The sequence below is a fragment of the Glycine soja genome, chromosome 13 (genome assembly GCF_004193775.1).
Source record: "Glycine soja cultivar W05 chromosome 13, ASM419377v2, whole genome shotgun sequence".
Classification (NCBI taxonomy): domain Eukaryota; kingdom Viridiplantae; phylum Streptophyta; class Magnoliopsida; order Fabales; family Fabaceae; genus Glycine; species Glycine soja.
The window spans coordinates 10817110-10841214 of record NC_041014.1 but is presented as its reverse complement, the minus strand read 5'-3'; the positions used below and the strand labels follow the sequence as shown (position 1 = coordinate 10841214).

At 28.8% G+C, this 24105-nt stretch overlaps 1 protein-coding gene and 1 long non-coding RNA gene across 11 annotated transcripts; both read right to left on the bottom strand.

Moving 5' to 3' along the window:
* Window positions 1-327: 327 nt before the first annotated feature.
* Window positions 328-2204, bottom strand: LOC114382135. Its single transcript, XR_003660187.1, has 4 exons — window positions 1662-2204; window positions 1302-1568; window positions 1099-1200; window positions 328-909 (listed from the first exon to the last, which is right to left on the bottom strand). It is a non-coding gene; the product is annotated as an uncharacterized LOC114382135 (long non-coding RNA).
* A 1289-nt stretch (window positions 2205-3493) lies between these two features.
* On the bottom strand, window positions 3494-11290 carry LOC114380730. 10 transcript variants are annotated; one of them, XR_003659854.1, is made up of 5 exons: window positions 10974-11289; window positions 10733-10772; window positions 9336-9491; window positions 3959-6219; window positions 3494-3874 (listed from the first exon to the last, which is right to left on the bottom strand). XR_003659854.1 is itself a non-coding variant. In XM_028339747.1 (2 exons), the coding sequence occupies exons 1-2, from the start codon at window positions 9294-9296 to the stop codon at window positions 5803-5805; spliced, it is 441 nt and encodes a 146-aa protein (XP_028195548.1). In that variant the 5' UTR covers window positions 9297-9318; the 3' UTR covers window positions 4391-5802. The 10 variants fall into 10 exon arrangements, 1 of the variants encoding a protein (XP_028195548.1); XR_003659860.1 differs by lacking the exons at window positions 3494-3874; window positions 3959-6219 and adding an exon at window positions 10286-10399 and having other exon boundaries at window positions 9351-9491; window positions 10860-11290; XR_003659861.1 differs by lacking the exons at window positions 3494-3874; window positions 3959-6219 and adding an exon at window positions 10286-10378 and having other exon boundaries at window positions 9351-9491; window positions 10860-11290.
* Window positions 11291-24105: the final 12815 nt, after the last annotated feature.

Sequence of the window (24105 nt, the reverse complement as noted above, 5' to 3'; positions counted from 1 at the left end):
TATAATTCAATTGTTAATTTGGTCGCTATTTATTTCGGATTAAAAGTATAGTTCGATTGTTAATTCGGTCGCTATTTATTTCGGTTGTAGATTTGGTGGGTAAACAAAAAATGCTGTATTTTTTGTTTTTCCATTTGCTACATTGTTTACTAGCTGAATAATTAGCGACTATAAATATAATTTTTAATTAAATTATATAATCAAATTTATAAATAAAAGTGGACATTCATAATGAGTAAATATATCTAATAACAAAGTTTTAATTTAAAGATTGATAAATTGCAAATTCAAAGTTTAATAAAGTCCAAATTCATAACTAACATGACATAATCAAAGTAAAATAAACAATAACCAAGAGTCAATGATCCTTTCACATGTCATGAGGATGATTAACCTAAGCATCATCAACATGGTGCTCACTTCCATTTGTTATGATAGTCGATGGACTAGGAGTTGGCATGATAGACTAAATATGCAAGTGTTGTAATATAAGTTGGATTTGCTCATTTTGTTGACGAATTTGCTCATTTTGTTCTTGCATTTATTGTCGCATCTCCTTACTTTGGTGGTCATGATTCTCCATCAGCTACAACATCTTTTCCTCAAGTGTCTTCTCCTTATTTGCCTTTGTCAAAAACTCAACATTCAATTTATTAATTGTCTCGTGCATTTCCTCCATTTGGTCTTCCACAGGAGCAATAGAAGTAGATGAAGCTAATTTTGAGCAACTAAACCTTTTGCTCAAAGTACCTAGTTTGTACATGCTCCCCTTATAATTTGGGCCTCCAACAACATTCAAATACATTTCATTATCATTAACAGAAGTAGCAGTGTTAGGGGAATCATGTGTAGATGTGTCTTCCTTTGTCGAATGTTGTATATTTCCTCTCGACGATGTTGATATTTCTCCTTCAATATAAAGTGAGGTATGAAGATAAATTGTTAAATGTGTAGACATATAAGGATTAATATTCAGGAAAATCACCACTAATACAAGAAAAAATAAGTTCAAGAGATATTAACCAAAGGTAAGAGTTCATTTATAATACAAGTCACTATATATCAAATAAAGTGATAAAATTAGAAAAAACAACTTACAGCAAACTCACGAGATTTATCATTGACCTATTCTCCCGACTTCAATTTCATAGTTTTCTCCATCATTTCCCAAGCAGTTGGTGGTCCTTGAAACTCCTTTGACTACATAAATTTAAAAAGTTAAAATTGTAAAACATTTAATTAATTACATTCAAATGAGATTCAATGAAGTGTGTGTGTGTGTGTGTATAAAATGAAATTACCTGCTTTTCAAAGTGAACTGCAGTAGATATGGAACCACCACAGTATGTTAAGGCTCCTCTGTTAACAGATCGATTCGCCTTAGCAGTGGAGCTCTTGTCTAGGAAATTTGTAGGACCCTAATGTTCATCCAAGGCTACTCGAATATTGGTTGTTATCTACTATCCTTTATCTTGACCATTTTTTATCTTGTTCATTGCACTTTTCAAAATGCTGAACCTTTTGTCTCAAAAACAACTCTAATGTCTAGCTCTTCTGCTAGGTACCACCTATATTGTTTTTGCATCAAATAGGAAACAAGAACTAAATTAGAAATTATATAAGAAACAATCCATTTTAAATTAAACCATAATTCAAGTTACCTTAAACTCTCCAAACCACCTATCGTGAAGGTCAACTAATACCTTCAACCAACTAATGATATCTGATATGATATTCGAACATTCATATGTTGGTTGAAACCTATGTACAAAGACATTGTAAATATCACATTTAAAAAACATTTTAAGAAAAATTAATAGTTAAATAGAATGCACTTACTCTCCTTTATATGCGTGAATGAAAGGCCTCTAATCAATAATATGTTCACAATTTGGATCATGTGGGTACTTAGGTGTAAGAGAATAATCTAGTGCTAAAGGTGAAGCATCTCCAATAGGGGTAGTGGGAATTGACTCCCTTGCAAAGGTTGGATTTTGTTGGTCTTGAGCTATAGGAAGTGTGTTTAGTGTTGGTGCAACGACCTGAATCATCGACTCTAAGGTTGATATGTGAATGGAAGAGGTGGAAGGGTTGGTGGTAATTGGAGCTCCTAACTAACACCACGTCTTCTACAACGATTAAATGTTTTGGGACCACCACCTCTTCCTCTGTCTTCCATCTACATGTTTGATTTTATTACACACACACATACATACATACATACATATATATATATATATATATATATATATATATATATATTAAAAACTGAAGTACCACAATCAATACACTTTAGTAAACAAATAAATTTAACTTGTTAATGAAAACTCACATAAACATGTTTTTTACACCAAAATAGGTCGCTTATCTTCTCGTTCATATTCACTACAAGAGTAAAAGTAATAATTATTACAAACCACAATCATACAAATGTAAAAGATATATATATATATATATATATATATATATATATATATATATATATATATATATATATATATATATATATATATACAATGAACATAAGACATGCAATTAACTTTAATGTATGAATTACCTAATAAGTATTTGTATCATCAATGTCACTCTCAATCTCATTCTTACTTAATATCCATTCATCCTCATCTGATTCAACCAAGTCTAGTTGTTTAAGTAAATATGCATCTATCTCTTCTCCACCTCCATCAACATCCACAAGAGATTCATTAATGACATCAGACTCAACTTCCAACACTTCTTGAAGCCCTACAAGCTCATCATCTTGGTATGGAGCCTTTTGCTCAGTTTCACTTACTATATTTTTAGTGATTCTATCATGAGCTTTTGTCTTCATTATGGCTAACCATCCTCAATGTCCCTTGGGATATGTTGTGAAATAAACTTGTTCTGCTAGTTATGCAAATAATAATGGGTCGTATGCTTTAGTATATCTTTTTGATTGCCTTACTTCAACAATCACATTATTTTCTCTACTCGTGTCCCTATATAAGGAGTATTATCAAACCAATCACACTTGAATAGAACTAACTTCATCAATGGGATGCCAATATACTCCAATTGAATAATATCAGACAACATTCCATAAAAATCAAATTCTAGTTGGCCATCAATTCCCTAAACGTAAACACCATAATTACAAGAATTCATGCCTTCATTATAGCTAATTGTTTGAAATTTGTATCCATTTATAACGTAGATAGGCCATCATTCAATTTTTATCTTAGGTCCCTATGCCAAATTAACCAATATTGAATCTTGAATACTATTTTCTAGATTTAGAACCTAAAAAAATTAACAATTAATGTCGTATATAAGACCACATCATTATGGAACAAATATTATTTGAATAATATATAAGGTGTTAACCTACATATTGCTTGAACCATGTAGGAAAGTTGGATAAAATGTCTTAGTTAAGTTGAGCATCTGAAGTAGTGGGATTCATCTCCCTCAAAAAATTCTCATAAATACTGGAAAGGATAAAACAAATTACTCAAAGTACACAACAAAACATCATTAAATTATTAATTAGAGTCATACAAGTATTAAAATCATCTTACTCTAAATATGGCTCAACCTCTAGACAATTTTGAAGAATGTACAAGTGAGCAACATGAAGATCAACTTGGTCCAAAATATATGTTTTGGATTTACCGCTCGCTCTTCCTGGGTAATTGAAAATTGATATAGGAGGAGAAGATGAAAACTTTCATCTGCATCAACATTCTGAGGCATCCTAGTCCTTCTTGTTGCAATTTAATTAGGATAGTAAGACGAGGCAAAGGTAGATGTCTCCTCCACTAAGTACGCTTCACAAATCAATCCCTCGACTCTAACCTTATTCTTGACTTTATTTTTTAGGGAGTGTAAAAACCTAAAATTAATATGAATAAGTATTTTTTTTTTAAAAAAATGACTATATAATACAATGGTGTATAAATTATTACTCACTTTATACCTCTCAAAAGGATACATCCAATGATATTGGACCGGACCACCAAGTCTTGTCTCATAAGGTAAACGAACTCGAAGATGCTCCATTGAATCAAAGAAGCTTGCTGGGAATATCTGTTCTAACTTATACATCAACACAGGTACGTTATTTTCCATAACTCTTAGTTGTTCAACATTTAATGTTGTCGAAGTTAGTTCTCTAAAAAATTGTCTAAGTTCAACAAGTGGCTTCCAAATAGGTTTTGGTAATTAGTCAAATGCAATTGGAAGCAACCGTTGCATGAAAACATAATAGTCATGACTTTTCATTCCATTAATTTTTTCCTCGTTAAGAACCATACATCGACCTAAATTGGAGGCATAGCCATCTGATAACTTTAGTTCTTTGACCCATTTAAGATTAGTCAGTCTCTAGGATTTGGTCATTGGTTTAAAGAACTTGTCATGACCGACATCTACCAACTCAAGCTCTTTTTTTTTTTACATATTTTTGCTAAATCTATTCAAGCATTGTGTGTATCCTTGCTTTTTCTATTGATGTCCATCACAATGTTAAAGACATTCATAAACACATTTCTCTCTATGTGCATGACATCAATGTTATGATGCAGAAGTTATGTTTTCCAATACAGTAACAACCAAAATATATTTTGCTTCTTCCAATTATGTTCAACACCATAACCAGGAAAATCTTTTTCTACTTGCGACTCAAGACAAAGCGGTAAATGTGGAAATTTATTCTAAACGTCAAGACTAGACAAACATGGAGGAAGGGGTGAGGTCTCAACCTGACCCTTCTTGAATGATTTTTTATTCATCCTATATGCATGATTAAGTGGAAGAAATTGGCTATGACAATCAAAATAGCATACCTTGTGAAAATTTAAATTTGTGAATGCCTTCAATCGTTCCAACCTGATAACATCCCATAAGTCGGGAAGTCATTGATTGTCCACATCAAAGCAGCCTTCATAAAAAAATCTTGCCTCAATGACACATCAAAAGTTGGTATGCCATCATTCCACAAAGTGCACAAGTCATCTATGAGCGGTTGCAAGTACACATCAATCTTGTGCCTTGGATCTGATGGACCTGGAATTAAGGCAGTTAAAAAAAATTCTTTCTTCATGAAAATGCCAGGAGGAAGATTATATGGAGTTAAGATGATCGGCCAACAAGAGTAAGTCTTCTCAAATTGACGAAAAGGACTAAACCCATCTGAACATAACCCTAATCTGGCATTCTTAGGGTCCTGACTAAATTATGGATGCATTCTATCAAAATGCTTCCACACTTCACCATCAGATTGATGACACATGACATTCGGGTCTCTCTGATTCTCACTATGCCATCTCATGTGAGATGCAGTGGCCATTGAAGAGTATAATCTTTTTTGTCTTGGAATGAGTGGAAAGTGCCACATTTTCTTAACAAGAAACTTCTTTTCAATCCCTCTCCTATTAACTGTCAAGTACCGATCACTTTTACAAAATAAAAACAATTATTTATATTCTTATCTGAATTTTCTTTGTAATACAACATGCATCCGTTTAGGCAACAATCAATTTTCAAACAACCAAGACCAAATTTTTGCACCGACCTCTTAGCTTGATAAAAAAATTACCCACCATAGTATTGTTTTTTGGCATGGTGTCACCCATAAATTGAACCATACAATTAAAACACCCTTTTGACATATTATAATCAGATTTCAAGCTAAGGCAGGCTAAAGAAGATGGCAATTTTGAATGATGCTCGCATCCTTCCCATAATATTGCTTGCACAGTTGCAAGCATATCAAAGAACTTTTGAGCTTCAAGATTAGGATTTTCCTTTGTGCATTATGTCTCAATTGCACCCTCTTTTTCTATGTATTTCCCAATTGATGGTCCAGCATGATCCGATCATTTGCTCATAAGGATTCAATTCTTTCCTTTGCCCACCACTTCCATAATATGAACCTTGCAACACTACTGGAGGAAATTGCGGTAACTCCTCATCATGGTTTGTCCACCAATAGTAATTGGGGATGAACCCTTCCTCATAAAGATGCCTCATCACATCATCCACAAACTTGAAAACTTTACATTTGCATTTCTTGCATGGACACCTTGTTTGTTCATCTTGCATTTGAAACATGCCCTGACTAGTAACAAATTGTACGAACTCAAATACTCCTTCTCTAAACTCATTTGGCCAACGTTTATTAGCATCCAACCTCTGATACATCCACCTTCGGTTCTCAAGAATCTCCATTGATACAAACTACCAACAACAAATTTTCATTAAGAAACATCAAGAAGTAAGAATATATAATCATGAAATGAAATGATTTGGTAATATTTAATGGAGTTTGTTCAAACAAACACACAAGAGACATACTATTACATCAATGAAGTCACCACTTATATAAGTGTGAGGCACATCAAAACCTTACACCATTTATCTATAAGAAGATCCAAAAAATTATCATTTTAACATTAATTTATGTTGTAGGAACAATAATTATGTACATAAAATTTTATTATTAAATTTATGAAAATAATAATTATTTTAATAAATTTCATACATTTTAACATTAGTTTTTATTGTACAGTGTTTTTTTAAGTTGTTTATTACATTGGAATTAAATTATTTTAATTTATGAAATGTTTGGGATAAAACCACTAGCTTGTGATGAATAATTTGCTTAAAATTTTTATCAATGCATAATACCCTTTTATTGTCACACATAGAATCTGATTCTACAATAACTAGTGCTTGATCCTGATTAAACAAATTAAAACAGAGATTTGATGCTTTGGCTTTTCCATGGGCAATAATTATTCCAATGATATACTAAAGCACAGTAGCTAGGAGACTTCCACATAAAGAAACTTTCTTTTATTCCCTTTTTAAAATTTGGTGACTCACTTAAAACCACTTTTGTTTCATTCCAAAGTTATGCTCATGGAAAGCTTAAACCTACTTAATGGGTCAAAAAGCGATTTCATCTTTATTTTCACAAAAGCTAACTCCATGTTCATGTAGCTAGTGATGCATAATATTTTATTTTTTTCTCGGCATCTACTTTAAGAATTACCTTTGTTTTTTCATACAAACAAAATTGTTGCCATTTGCCCTCGTTTTATGTGTGTCCAATGGCTCTACTTATGTATCGAAGTTTGTCTTTTCATCCAGTAGACGCATATGGGATAAGCAACCAAACAAACAAGAGAAAATGATGATACACGTAAAATGCCAAATGTAACTAATATCGTAAAAGTATACTACTTTGACTTTATATTTTGAGTTGTTGTTTATCATCGGATGCAAAGTTGACTCGTACAAACCATTGGAGTGTACATATCTGCAGTTTTCTTCCACACTTTAATCAAATTATGCACCAAATCTAACATTGTATTGTTGAAATTAAGAGATTAAGTGTAAGATACCTTCATGTAAGATACCTGAAGTGTGTTTACATCATCCATCATCTTAGTTAAGTAATGTCAATAAACCTATTAAACAACAACTAAGATTTTTTTATTTATTAATTAACTATACGTATAGACGTATAGGATAAAAAGAAGGAGAAATAATTTAATGGATAATGTTACTAAAGTGTAACTCAAGCTTACTCTTAAAGCATTCAATAACATTTTGTTAAATAATTTATTCTAAAACTTACCATTTAGTTGATTAAAAATTCTTATATATAGATTATATATATATAGAGAGAGAGAGAGATTTTATATATATATATATATATATATATATATATATATATATATATATATATACACAAAATTTTAAATTATTCTAAAATTAATTTGTGGAAAACCTGGCCTAATCTACTCCCAAATGATCATTTTACTCTTATTGTTAATGGGTTAGTGCATGTAAATAATCATGAGTATCCAAATCACTTAGTACTTCTAAGGAACAAATTAAAAGCTTGAGAATGAATCAATGAACACTAAGAATTAACTTTAACCTCTCCTTAATGAATGGCATTAAAATCTTATTGGTACACACTATATAATTATTAGTTATTATCATAATAAAAATGTTACCAGTTACCACTGCTAGCTTTTGAAGCATATAATTAATTATCCTATATACTATGTCTTGTCAATTAACCTAAAAAAATATATACAATAAATATATATATATATATATATATATATATATATATATATATGACACATCGAATGCCTATAAGCTAAAAAGCAGCATTAGTCAAACCAAAATTAAACATGTTGGAAAAATAACAGCTGGACACTTTAACTACATTACTACAAATTAAAATTTGAGTCCAACACATCTTTAAATGTGAACAAAACCCTTCTCTCTCTCTTGAAGACTCAAATGCAGGATTAGTGCCGAAGATGAAACTATTTAATATCTCTTATTATTTTTTAATGACACAACCACTGATTTATAGGCAGAATTAGTGCCGAAGAGGAAACTAAATCTGCAATAATTGGGGAGAAAAATTAGAATGTAACTAGATAACCACGGACATTTAGTTTCTAACCTTACTCCTATGAAGGTGTCCTTCTTTGATTAAGAAGGTGCCCCCCATGGACAATGAAACATTTGCCCATTTAGAAATAGTGATGTAATCCTAATCCTACCCCCAAGGACATTGGATAGAAGACTCTAAGAAGATTGGGCAACAGACACAAGAAAAGGCCATAAGGTTCTCATGAGCCTTAGAGTAGATTTCGGGCTCATGGGCTAAGTATGAGTCCACTTATCCTTGTACATATTAGATTAGGATTTCATTATTTTTGGGCCTTGTATTTAGGGCTCCATAATGTAGGTAGGGTACCCTATAAATGTAGGATTTTTTAACCTTTGTATTTTAGGGCACCTAGCCTAGTTTTGTATTAGGGATAGTTTTGTAATTTTGCATGCATTAAGTAAATATTTGATGCGTGTTGGGAAATAAATTTAATTGAATTGGGAGAAACTCAATCCAATTAAATTTTAGAGGGGGAGGTGATCATTTGCTTATTACACCCCATTGTCACATCATATAGTTACATTTTGTGCATGTCCTTCATGATTTACATGCCTCATGACACCTAAGCACACTTAGTGGAAAATCTTTGATTTGATCTTGGATTAGTGGGTTGAACCATAGCTAAAATTTACTAATCATAATTAGTGAAATTTTGGCTCCAAAATTTGGCTCCACAAATTCAAATGAAATTTGAATAGAAATTCAAATTTCTCTCCAATTTTGTGTGACACTTAGGTTATAAATAGAGGTCATATGTATGCATTTTTTCAACTTTAATCATTTGAGAATTACACTTCAAAGTTCAGACCTCATTTGAGACACAAAATTTCATGCTCTTTCTCTCCCTCTCCTTCGACTCCTCTTCTCTTACCTTCAAGCTCTTATCCATGGCTTCCTATGGTAGTGAACTTCTTTTTGACTCATCTTCTTCTTGAAGTGACATCTCCAATAATCTTTCTTCCTTCTCCATTCCGCTTCCATGATCTTCAAGATGCAAAATACTCCATTGATGAAGAAGATCCAAGGCCTACAAGCTCCACATAGAGCTACATTAAATAGTCTATCACCTATGATCATGATTCAGATTTTATTCAAATATGTTTATGAACAGATATGTTACAATATCAAATCAAGACATAAATTAAGAAATGATTGCTAGAAAATTAAGGATAAAATTGCAACAATAACAATGTTGTGAACATTTATATGCAAAGTTATTAAGAAGGAAATATAAAATAGTCAAATATGTGGTGCAAAACTTATAACAATGTATCAAGCATGGCCCATGTATTTCATGGAGTATAAATTCAACATGGCCCCATCTATGTACCCAAAAAAGCATTACAAATGTGGCGAAGTGAATGAAAAATGGAACAAAGTTATGAAAAGGAAGAGATAGAGAGTTCAAAGTATGGTCTTCCTCTGCAACCAATTAGAGCATAAAAGGCTTGCCCTTGGGTTGGGTCAATTAAGAACAACAAACAGTGTTAGTTATTTATTCCATAAGAAAATAAACAGGTTAGTACTATCCCTATCCTTAGATTGAATCAAACACCTAACTCTTAAACACATGTGGTATTCCTTAAGAAAATTAATGCATTGGAGAAGGAGAGAAAAATATATAAAATATCTATGGATGAGAAACTTACATGGATGGAAAAGCAAGACAAGAGCAGGACGAAGAAAGAGAAAGATGAAAAGAAAAGAAATAAATAGCAGCAGAAAAAGTTGCTTAAACTAAATGTAATTTAATATTTTTATTCCTATGGTATGTATGGCAGTCAAGTTCAATGAATTGATTTGTATCAAAGAAGAGCTTACAAAATTTGATGGAGACAAATCTCTGCAAGTCTCAAACAGCCAAGCCTCGCTCGCCTCTAACTCATATCTTTCCTTTTTCTAGTTTTACTGTTACTACACCACCAGGCACCACCTCTAATTCAATTTTACATTAATGTTGTTGTAAACATCAAATCAAAAGGGAAAACAAAATAGAACTTTTGTAATTATGAATAAAAAAATTTAAAAAAACACATTTTCCTGAACTAAATGGACTAAGTTTCATTTTCTCTATTTGGTTCAAATGTTCTAATTTGATGAAGTCACCTAAATTTGGAAGAAGTGTTTCAGTTTTCAAACCCTAGAATCTGTCAATCTATAAGATCTGCTACAAGCAAGAACTAGCAGGCACAAAATATTGCTTGGTCCATGAATCAATTCGTGAAATTGATGTTAACGAGCTAGAGTGAAGCTAGATCTGAGAATTACCTAACAAATATGGAACCTTTTCACCTCAAATCTACCATTCCTGTGAAGCAAAACCAAACAATGAATTAGAAAATTAAAATCACAAGCTGAAAGGAATATACTTTAGGGGGGAGAAATGATTTCACACCATCTGCTGCACTTGGAAAGGAAAATGACACAGAGTCATGAAATAAAAAAAACATGGAACTTCTGAAGCATCACAAAAAAACAAAAGTGACAAGTGAGAGACACAATAATTCACCGATAAAAAAACGAGGACTTAGGCAAGAATCCTTCTTGAGCTGAGAACAAACAACCAATGGAAATGGTAACAGTGGGATGAGAGAGAGAAAGAGAGAAGTATATAGAAGAAGTTATGCAATGAAAGGAAAAGAATATGAAACAGTAGAGAAAGCGAGTGTGTGGAATTATTTATTTACTGATTGCCATGTTTACTGGTCACACGCGCTCATAGAAATGGTAACAATGGGATGAGAGAGAGAGAGAGAGAGAGAGAGAGAGGGAAGTATATGGAAGAAGTTGTGTAGTGAAAGGAAAAGAATCTGAAACTGCAGACAAAGTGAGAGTGTGGAATTATTTATTTACTGATTGTCATGTTTACTAATCACACACGCTCATAATTATTTATTTATATACGTATTACTAATTTTTTTAGTATAATATAATAAACATTTCTGCTGAAAAATGTACGATTTACTAACATCATATTTATTATTAAAAATTAATGTATAAAATTTGAGATAATAAATATGTTTAAATATAAATTATCTTTTAGATTTATGCAAAATACGAATACTTCATATTGTGATTAAAAAATATATTTTAATTATTGATAAATTATTTAAAAATATATTCAAATTTAATTTAGAAATAAAAATGTAAACAACATATTAAAAAAGATAAGAAATTAAGAAAATCTCTAACAACACTCTCTTTAAAGAAAAATAGTTAAAAACACTCTTAGACGATATAACTATTTTAATTTATATATATAATTTTGGCTAAATTACAAAATTAGTCCCTCTATTTTACTTATTTCACCAAACCAGCCCCTCTACTTTTAATTCACTACCTGAATCCCTTGTATTTTAAAATTCACTATCTAAGATAAATATAATAAATAAAATAAAAATAATATTTATATAAGTATAAATATTCTAATTTATGTGAAAATAGAATTTAACCTTATATATTATATTTTAAAAGATAATATATAATATTTTAAAAATATAATAAATTAAAAAGAATAAAGGTTTAATTTTGAACTATTTTCGTATAAAAAATTTATTATATTATATTTTGCACCAAATATTCAAATCAGCATTTGATTGTAGGAGTAAAGGAGTATGTCACAAAATCAGCTATGTGGACATAGAGAGTCAATTTTAATACTTTTGGATGGATACATAATTTGTTGGTAGAGACGCCAAAAATGGTCCAACCCAATGGACTGACCAGAATAGCTCGAGCATAATTGCAGGCTGGTAATATGTTATTTTTCTCAATAAACAATGGCTAAAAATATTTTAAATGAAAATTTAAAATAAATAAAAATGATTGAGTTTAATAACCAAAAGGTAAATTAAGCATTTTGCTAACTATTTTTTTAGCTCAATTTAAATATATTAAAATATGAAAAAGAATATAATTTTTTAAAAAATAATTTTATTTTATATTTTTTCATTTTTTTAAAAATGAATGAGCCCATGGGCCAACCCATTTGGCCCATAGAGGATTCGGTTGGGCCATGAAAATAGCGGTTCATCTCAAAATTGGTCCAGCCCTGACACACCTCTATTCGTGGGTAATATTCGTAAGTAAAAATTACATTTTCCACGCATGTATAATCCATGGGTAATATGCGTGGCTAAAATTTAATTATTTTTATTAATTTTTCTAAATTAATTATCACTCAATTATCTTTATTGATTTTTCTTAAATTATTTTATAACTTTATTGATATAATATTTAATAGTTATTTTTATAGAAGATAATTAAAAAAAGGATCTTAACATGTAATAGCTGACATTAAAAAAATTAAAACTTGAGTTTGACTTTTATATATAATCAAGTGAAAGTGATATCTAAAAAAAAGGTATCTTAAAAAACGCGAGAGTATATGATACATTTATATATGTTAGTGCATGATTTTTTTCCTCATAATATAATTAATTTTACTATTTTTAAAATATATTTAATCCTAAATTATTTTTTATAAAATGATAAAAATTATTAATTTATCAACCTATGAATCACATGGAAACACACATTAGTAACTTTTAATTAGTTAGTGTATATATTACACTAAAGTGATATTGAGCTTTAATTAAGCCTTATTAAGTTTCAATCAATCATATGTCTATTTATATATTATATAAGATTAAATTCTATTTAAACACAACACTAACACACATACTAACACAATACTAACAATTAAACATAAAACACGAAAGGATTAAACACACAACAATAGCTAGCTATTATGAATCTTTGGACACTGCTCCCCGGCAACGGCGCCAAATTTGATCGAGGCCGTACCCGAATCAAATAAACATTAAAATGTAGTAACTAGGAAGTGATCCTAGGTCGTTTCCCAACGAGCAATGATAAATCAAATGTTCATAACAGATAGTAGGAAATAGTAACAAATTGGGGGGGGTTGTTTGCTTTTGTAAATTAAATAGCGAGTAACATTGAAATAGAAAAATATCAAAATTAAAATACGTTGCTTCCCCTTGATTCACAAGCAAGTCTCTTATCCTAGGTTGCGAGAATTTATCCTTTATCAGTTTAACCACTTAATCCAACCCTAAATTAAATTACTAAGCGAAATTCAACATAAGGCATTCATTATGTGATTAAGCATCACATACACCAATTACTCATAAACGATCATTAAGCATTAACGTAAATTAAGCGCAGAGACAATTAATCAAGCACTAAGCATGCATGAATTAAAAGCAACAAATTCAAAGTAATTAGTGAAGAGGAAAAACTAAACAGAATTTAACAGTAATAATAGAACCTCAAAGAGAATTGTGCTTGATCCTCAAGGGAAAACAACGCTGCGGACTTAGCCTTCCATTAATCAAATAGAGAATGAAATTTTATTGATAAAACTAAAAGTCTGAACTGGAATTGTAAAAAAACGAAAATAAAAGAGAAAGAGAAGAGAGACTAAAACTAAAAACGAAAAATAGAAGAGAGAGAGGAGAGAGAGAGAGTCTCCCGCGAGAGAGAGAGGGAGTCCTCTAAACTAGAACCTTGGTGTTGTTATATAGTTTTTTTTCAGCCCCAAAGCTTACAAATATGTTTTAAATCCAAGCCCATAAGTAAAATCAAATCAAATCTATATAAGATAAGATAAGATAAGATCTAGATGAAATAATATCTAGATGAGATCAAATCTAAATAATATCTAGATAAGATAAGATCTAATTTTATAGAATAAATTAGTCTGCCCTCTTCAAGTCCAAGCCCAATTCTAGATTCAAGCCCAATGTTTCATTAATTCCTGAAATTAGATTAAAAACATCAAATTAGCTGAATGAGCCCAAATAATAAAACTGCCTAATAAATTTGACAATTAAAACTAATCAGTATTTAAAATGGTGCAAAAAGGGTTTAGAAAATAGAAGAAAATGATGGCACATCAGTGTATATATTACACTAAAGTGATATTGAGCTTTAATTAAGCCTTATTAAGTTTCAATCAATCATATGTCTACTTATATATTATATAAGATTAAATTCTATTTAAATAAAACTTATTTAAATACACATATTTTAACTTATGTGAAAATAGAATCTAATCTTATATATATTATATTTTAAAAGATAATATATAAGATTATAAAATATAATATAGTAAAAAGAATAAAATTTAAATTTTGAACTATTTTCGCATAAAACTTATATTAATACTATATTTTACACCAAATATTCAAATGAGTTCATGGTTTTAGTGGTGAAGGAGTTTGCTTCTTACTCCAAGGACCATACTTCTAGTCCTTCCTCAAGATTTTTAAAGTTCTTATATATATATATATATATATATATATGGTCTTCATCATTGCATAAATTTCACTTACACCATATTGAACCTTAATGAATCATTAGTGTTACACTTATGTCTTATATTTTAAAATACTTAATTTTACAAAATTTGATTATGACATATTTTTAGAATATAAATGGTATTTTTATTATAGTTTTTCAACAATTATATAAAATAGACAATTGTTTTTTACAAAAAAAATTAAAATACTAATGATAAGCATGATTTATTTATCATAAATAATGTAAATATTGGTTTACTAATTTTATTAAAAATTGTCATAGTATAATTAAAAATATTATATATTTATTATTATTTATAAAATATTGGTTTGTTAATTCAAAAATATTACTAATATATTAATTTCAATACTTTTCAAGTATAAAGTTTATTTAAGTATATTAAATATTTATTATAATTTATACCAAATTAAAATTTTAGTTTCTTAATTTATTTGACAAAAATATGCACGCTCTCTCTAATTCGGTCGCTAATCCCAAATTTTATTTAGTCTATTAGTGACTGAAATATATTCGGTCGCTAACATCATAACATAGCAAAGGAACTATGTTCAGTCTCTAACATCAAACTATAATTCGGTCGCTATATCAAAGTACATTTCGGTTGCTAATTCGGTCTCTATACTAATTGTAAATATTAGCTAAGGACCGATATCGAGACCGAATTCTTCAGCGACCCTTTATTTCGGTCGCTAAATCAGTGGCTGCCCCAGTTATCCACCGTGAATAAATTCAGTTGCAAAATCATTTGTGAGTAATGATAGAAACTGTTTGGTCGATATTTTGGTCACTGATATCGATCCAATCAATTCCGTCTCTAAGTTCGGTCGCTAAACTGCATTTTTTTAGTAGTGAATTACCTAGATGTCTCAACATAATCATATAATATTTTCCTTACCACCAAAGCCTCCTTATCCTGAGCTCTAAAGAAAATGAAACTATCATTTGCAAATAAAAGATGAGAAACAACATGAATTTCCTTACACACCCGGACCTCATGAAAATCACCCTTTCTTTTCTGCATCTTTGATTAGCACAGATAAACCTTCAACTCAAAATAAACAGAAAAGGTGATAAAGGATCACCATGTCTAAGCCTCCTCTATGGAGTAATGGGTCTAATCACATCCCCATTCACATTTATGTAGAACTTCACTAAAGATACACAAAGCATTATCCATTTAACAAAATTGGAATGGAAACCAAATTTAATAAGCATCTCCTGCAAGTAACCCCTGACAATCCTATCATATGTTTTTCCATCCCCCTTTTTTCCCTTCCTTTTACACTTCATAAAATTTACTTATTCTAGTAAATTGTAATTGCACTTTTATGGACTCTTTTTTAATTTTCTTATGTTGAGAAACTAATATGAGAGCACTATACATAGATACGCAAATAGTGTTTTACTAAAAAAATTACTTATCTTTAATTAAATAAAAAAATGTATTATTATTTATATTTATCCTGACTCTTTTTTTCTTTCTCTCCTTCAAACATTTCATTTATAGGAATGATTTTCATATGCGAAAATTGAAGGTGTTGAATATATAAAAGATAGATAGATATACATTGGTATTTTATATTTTCACATGTTTATTGCATAAAATAAATATTTACTTTATACAACTAAAATTTATAAGTATTTATAATAAATAAATACTTTTAAATATATATTTTATATTATTATTGAAATTTGTAATAAATAAACATTTTTAACATATAAATGATATTTTAAATTTATGATAAATAAAATATATTGTGATATATTGTTATTTATTATTTTTAATTATTGATAATTTCTTTTAAAAATATTCAAATTAAAGTCAGAATAAAAAATTTGAAAATAGTTTTTTTAAAAGAATAATATATTGAAAGAGATAAAAAGAAAAAAAAAAACCTAAGTTAAACCCTTCCAGTTATATTGAAAACATAAGGTCACATTATATATAAGAATATTCATTATGACAGTGGGCTAAAAGCTCACTATAATAGCGAAAACCTACTGCAAATATCCCTCAATAAATATCACGTTGGTAAATTTTATCGACGAGCTCAAAAGTCCTTGATAATACAGTAAGTAACTCGAGGGTAATATAGTAGGTTTAATAGTTAGTAATTTGACCGTTAATAGTATCAAGGAAAAGTCATTGGTAATTGATGAGTAAAAGTATATTCGTGGAAAAAAATTTAAAATTATAATGGGCTAAACTGATTATATTACAATGGGTTTTATCCACGGTAAGAAACCCACTGTAATATAAAGGATTTAGCCTTCGAAATTATCTATTTTAAAAGAAATTATTTATGAAATTATCATTACCTGAATATATTAATTAATTTCAAACACAAATAATTTTAAAATAATATCTATTTATACATAAAATTAATCCATACCATAAATATTTCATTTTTATAACTTAAATCACTTAAAACATAACATAATCCATATAAGCATGAATTTGACAACAAATAAAAATGACAACAAACATGACATAAATTTTAATCGAAGTACTATTAAGTCATAATACAAACCCATAAAAGTGCTACTAATTAGTCATATCATAAAATCATAGAAGTGTTGCTCAATCATAATAACACAAGTTAGAGAATAGCGAGTTTAATACGCACCCTCACTCAAGGTGTGCCAACATTGGAAAATAACAAATTCTAGCTAGTACAGAATACCCTCTTGGCTCCGAGTTTGTTGTTGTGAAAGGAGAAAAGGAATTTTGATTGGACGTGTTAGGAGAGTGTGTGGGGGAGGGAATTGGAGTTCTTGAGGAAAGTGTGCGATGGCGTTGCTTTTTAATGTAAAATATTTGCAGACTCATAAGCCTTTTTTACTTTGAAGCTCAATGGCCTATAATAAATCAGTTTTTTCCTCGAACATCTCCCTCCAAGCATATCTTGGGTATTGTATTCCCTATAATTATATGGTTTTAGACAGATGTCAATTCAAAGAATGTCAACTGCAAGACTACAACACATTCATAATTTTACACTTCATCATTTCATGGTCATAGGTCATAGCTCATGGTAAAAAAAAAAATTCTTTAAATTGCAATCTTACTTGTAAACAGAATAGCATGTGTGCTTTTTGCGAACACCCAATTTTATCATTTTTATTCCAAAAGTTTAAACTTTATTTTTATTGTTTATCTATTTTTCTTTTCTTAAAACAAACTGGGCCAATTGGCCCAACAACTCAGTTTTGTTGTTAGCCTAGTTGGTAAAAAAGAAAAAAGAGGTAAGCAAAATAAATTTTAAAAATGATAAAAGAATAATAATGTTTTTTTTTCTTTTCTCCTGTTGCAACTGCAACTATCAACTCTCACCCACTTTGCTGCATTTGCATGTTCTCCTCAACCCTTCCTACAAATCTCTTTTTTTCTTTTTTCTCTTCAGACTGATGATGCACACATCTGATTACTTCTTCAATCACCCATTTCTCTTCGTCAAAGTTGAATGAAATGATAACTAATTACTTCTACAATTAGACATATTATTCTATATATCATCACATTAGACCAGAAAAAGGGGTCTAAAATCTGAAAGGAAGAGAGTAAATAAAGGAAAATTTTAAAATCTAAAACTAGAGTGAATGAGAGAGTTCCCAGCTAGAGAAAAGAAGTCAATGATAGTGGCAGAGAAAATCAAAGCATCTGAGGCTACACAATTTGCTATATAATTTTTGCTCCTTTATTATTTAATTTCTTTGATATATACTTAGTTGTCTAGTACACAAATGTACCTATACATCAAATAGAAAATAAAGAAATAAATAATCTCTCTGGAAGACAGAAAATAAAACAAGATAAAAAAAAAAGGAAAAGAAAGCTTTGGCGCCACTGTGTTACGCCATTTGCAGCCGTCGGAGACGATTTTCGGTGGCAGCATCTCCCTCCATTATTCTTCTTCCTTTCTCCCTCATCTCTTCCCCTCTTCCCTTCAATTTCTAGTCCTATCATGAACCTCCGTCGAGTGCGCTAATTTGACCACTACAATGTCGGAGGCACCTCTCTTGGCCATATCATCGGTCGTCGATGTTGGCTTGAGTGTTGTCATTGTTAGTGTAAGAATCGTCATCGCCGCCACATTCTTTCCCTTCTCTCACAATTTCCCTATTTTGAGTAGAATAGGGGCAAGAAACAAAAAATTGGGCTCGAGCGTTGTTGTCGTTGGTGTACGCGTCGTCATCGTGCCGCCATCACCGTCACCACGCTTTCTTTTTCCCTCACGTTTTTCTCTTTCTCCTTCCCTCATTATATTTACTTCTCTTAAAATTATAAGTTAGTGGAGAAGGGTTTTGCTTGGCTTTTTTTTTTTCACCGCACTGAATGGGTTGATCCCATTTTGGGCCTAAAAGGCTAAACTTTTAAGCTTAAGTATAAAATCTTAGTAAGAGTTAGTATAAAATTTTGAATGAAACCTTAAAATTAGTTTTGAGCACGGTAAGTATATCCTTATTAGAAAAATTAATTTTTGCGCTAATCCTTGAACCTTAAGAGTGCATTTGGATAAAGAATTTTAACTAAAGAAAGTAATTTATTAGAGAATTGGAATTTCTGTAATTTAGAATTCATTATTTGGATGCTTTTTATGAAGAATTTAAAATTTTAGAATTTTAAAACAGAATTTTAAACAAGAATTTCAATTCCCTTAGGGTGAGAAATTGAAATTCTCTTTTTACCGTCTTCTTCAAGAAACACCGACCGAACTCCTAAAATATCGATCGGGTCTGAGCATAGAGGAAGACATATAACTAACACAACAACAATATCTTCTCTTTTTTTTTCATCCTCATAATTTTAATTTTTTTTATCCAAACACAAAATTTTGAAAATAAAAGAATTTCAATTGATGTATTTAAAATTTCTCATAATTTTCAATTTTTCCATCCAAACACACTCTAAGAGTGCGTTTTAACAAAGGATTTTAACTAAGGAAAGTAATTTATCAGAGAATTTGAATTTTTGTAATTTAGAATTCATTGTTTGGATGCTTTTTATGAAGAATTTAAAATTTTGAAATTTTAAAACAGAATTTTAAACAACTAAAAATCTGGAATTTCAATTTCCTTTTAAAAGGTGAAAAATTGAAATTCTCTTCTTACTCCCTTCTTCAAGAAACACCTTCTTTTAAAATATTGATCGGGTGTGAGCATACAGGAACACATATAACTAACACACCAACCATATCTTTTTTTTTCATTCATTTTTTTCATCCTCATAGTTTGAATTTTTTTATCTAAACACAGAATTTTGAAAATAAAAGAATTTCAATTGAAGTATTTGAAATTCTTAGAATTTAAAATTTCTCAGAATTTTAAATTTCTCCATCCAAACACACTCTAAAATCTTTTGAGGTTTACTATAAAATTTTAATCTTTACAATAATAAAGATATTAGAATAAAATAATTAGTAAAATATCAAATAGTAATAATAAATAAATGATGAAACATGACTAGAAAATAAGTTGAGCTCCATTGGGTTAGTTAATTATTTTATAGTGGTTAATTATTTTGTAATTGCAATTATTAAAAAAACAACTTAAGAAGAATACAAAAGGTTTAGTAATAACTATTTTGGATGTACTTCTGACTTAATTGTTATCAAAACTATAAAAGTTTAATAATAATCATTATGGATGTAATTCTAATTTTATTATCATGAAAGTTTTTTTTAAACATATAAAAAATCAAAAAGGACTAAGGCAATAAAAAATATCATCACACAAATATTTTCTACAAAAGAATTACATAATGTTGATTCTCCATTACTCTTGGAGATACATGGAGCAAGAGAACTCTTGTGAACCAAAAAAGAGTAAAAAAATATATAAATTCAGAAAAATAAAAATACAATAACAATCTTCTTTTTTGAAATAATAATTTTCTTTTAATAATAAAAGTTCTCATTAAAAAACAATAAATTGAATGTTTAAAAATGTTCTTGTTGGTGGACCTAAAGCATAGACTTTAGTTGCTTTACCTTTGAATTGACCCTAGTAGTCACAAACTTTCCTAGGGAATATTTAGTACAAGAAATATTTTTTTCTTGTCAAAGGAATCACCATTCTCGAGAATCATGAATCTTCCAAATCATGATTACTATGAATAATTAAATTTATTTGATTGATCATAAATATTGCTATATAATTTTCTTGGGAATATAAAAATAAAATAGTATATTTATCATAATCTTTAATTATTTACCTCATTAAATAATTTAATAAGAGTAATATGATTTTTTTATCATAATTAAACTTGTTTTTTTAACTCAAAAAACTTAAATTCCCACCCTCCAATGAAAATATTTTCATGGGAAATTAAGTCAAAATATTTCCCAAGAAACATTATTTCCTAGGAATGCTATTTTTTAAAAATCAAATCAAAGATGAGAAATTAAGGATGTGTTTGATTTGTATTTTCATTTTTTATTTTTATTTTATGCTTTCATTTTCTGAAAACTATTTTCATTTTTAAAATATTAGAATTTTGAAAACATGTTTAGTTTGACTTCTTATTTTTTGCTTTCAAGAAATAAAAATACTGAAAATATGTTTTCAAAAGAAAATGTATTTTTAGAATTGTTTAAAATTATATTTCTTGTTACCGCATTTTCATTTTACCCAAAATGAGGTTTCTGATTTCAACTAAAAACAATATTTTATTATTTCCAGTTTTTGGTTTATTTGAAAAAATATTTTCAGTGAAAATGAAAACAAAAAATAACCAAACTAAACACTCCCTAACATTCCCAACTTAAGATTTTGGAAAAACTAAAAAGTTTTTCTTGTACCAAATGACCCCTGAGTTATCATACAATGTTTTCGGGTATCCTTCATTTCCAGGTAGGATTTTAATTAATTTTATAGATTTATTTTCTTAATTAATTGTTGTTTAACATTGAGTTATGCCTTGAAAAATATTTGTGCATTAAATAAATTTAAATATTATTATATTGATGTGAATTTAATTTATTTAAGTTTAAACGGTTATATTTTTTTATAGAACGGTTATATTTTATTAAGAATAATTTATTAAGGAGTTAAATAAAAATATTTCATGTCATGATTTTATTTTTATGAAAAGATATTGGTATGGAAAATAATTTATGTTTGTATTTATTTTGCCTAAGTTTCGTTTGAATTAAGAATATAATTAATAGAGCTTTTTTTACATTATATTTTTTGTTCAATAATTAATGTATTTAATATAATTAAATATAATTATTGATCATGTCAATCATTTAAAAAATACAACCAATTTAATTTTAAAACGATAAGGAATTATTTAGGAATTAATTGTTAAATGATACAACTAAATGCAATGATAATAAATGTAAATACATAATTAATGAACTAATTAATTATTATTAATTTTTGTTTCAATATAAAATTTATATGTTACGATTTGATTGAAACTTTTGATTTAAATAATATAAATATTTAAATTGATTTAATTTGTGTCATTTTTTGTTACAAATAAGAATTTAATAGTGGTTGAATTACACGTTGTATTTTTTACCCTATTTAATGTATCTAATTTTTATTTCATAAGATTTCGTATTATTGTTATCAATGTAATTAGTTCAGTAAAAAAAATTATTGTTAATGTAATCAATGAATTTTTAAAATAGTAACCAATAATTTACAAAGGAAATTTTAGAACGGTAACCAATCAATTATTTATGATAAATAGTTAAATTATATAATTAAATTAAATGGAAATAACTGTAGACAAAATAGTTAATGTTTAAATTAATATTATTAATTTTTTTTATTAAATTTCAAACTATAACATAGGTATAATAAAAATATTTCAAATAATTTAATAATAGGCTTTATTATTTTAATTTAATAAAGGCTTTATTACTCTAAATCTTGGAGAACAATATCTCAAGCTATACGATTAATAACATCTGTTTCAAATAAAATAAAGTAAAAAATCAATTATAAATTATCATTCTAAATTATAAAATTAAACTAACAATTTAATAGCTAGAAAAAATTACTAATCAAGAAGTAAACCTTATTTGACTTGAGTAAGAATATCCGAGAAAGACATAAAATCAAAGACTATCACGGGTATTTCATCTACCTTTATTGGAGTGCAACTTGTGGTGCCCATAAAGTGTACTTTGAAATTATGTTTAGTAATCCTGAATTTATTCTTATTAACTAACGGGGGTTCAAACAAATAAGTAAACCCTTCTTGAACAACATCCTTTTAAGTCTTAATGTTAGTTTTTTTTTTTTTTTGTAGGATGGATCTTTTCACCCTAAAAAATAACAAATGCAATTAGATGATGTTTATAAAATCATAATTCATTTCAAATATTATAAAATTACCATTTTATCAATTAGCAACATCTAAATACTGTTAATTTTGTTTGGATTTTTATATTCTGGGATACACCAAAGACGTATGACTCATGCCTGAGTTTTCATTTAATCCTTCCAAGTATGACTTTAGAAATCAATGCAAACTTGAACGCCATTGATTATATGAATGCAATGAATATGAACGATTCATAAACTTTATTTACGGAGGAAACGGATAAACCTTTTTTGACACTAACAATAATGTGTTGATATGGTAGCTTGTATTTATAGCCTCCATTGCAAGCATGATAATGAAATGTATTTGGATCTTCTAACCTCCATAGTAATGCTATTGGTTTGAAACGTATGACAAACCATTTAACGCAAATTAAAGCAAAACAATTAACTTGAAATGTATAGGTTGACAATAAATTACAGAGGCTAAAACACTTGAAACACAATTTCTTATCATCATTTGGCTATTATAAAAAGCAATTAGGTTTATTATTGCGTGAACATAAAGAATTTGATTCCAATCTGTTTCGAAAATTTGATTCCAATTCGTTTTAGTGAGATTTTTATCTATAAAGGAAATCATTTGAAATCAATCCGTTCTAAAAAAAAAATCAATGAGACGAAATTCATTGCCAAAATCCATTGTCAGCTATGTTATTTCAATTAGTCTTAACGAGAATTTTAGCTTAACGTTTTAATAAATTAATTCAAAATTAATTCTTAAGAACTTCCCTAATTAAAATTGGGTTTAATGTTAAAGATACTTTGAGGCAAAATTGACCTTCTACCCGACACACATAGAAATAAATTCATAACATTCACTTCACTACTACTACGGGTAAAAATAGATCAGGCCAAACGTTAAAAGACCTCTGAGCCTAGCTTACGATGAATTTTTCATGCTTGAGCCTGACCTATAGCCTATCAAACCTGACTAAACAAGGCCTTAATAT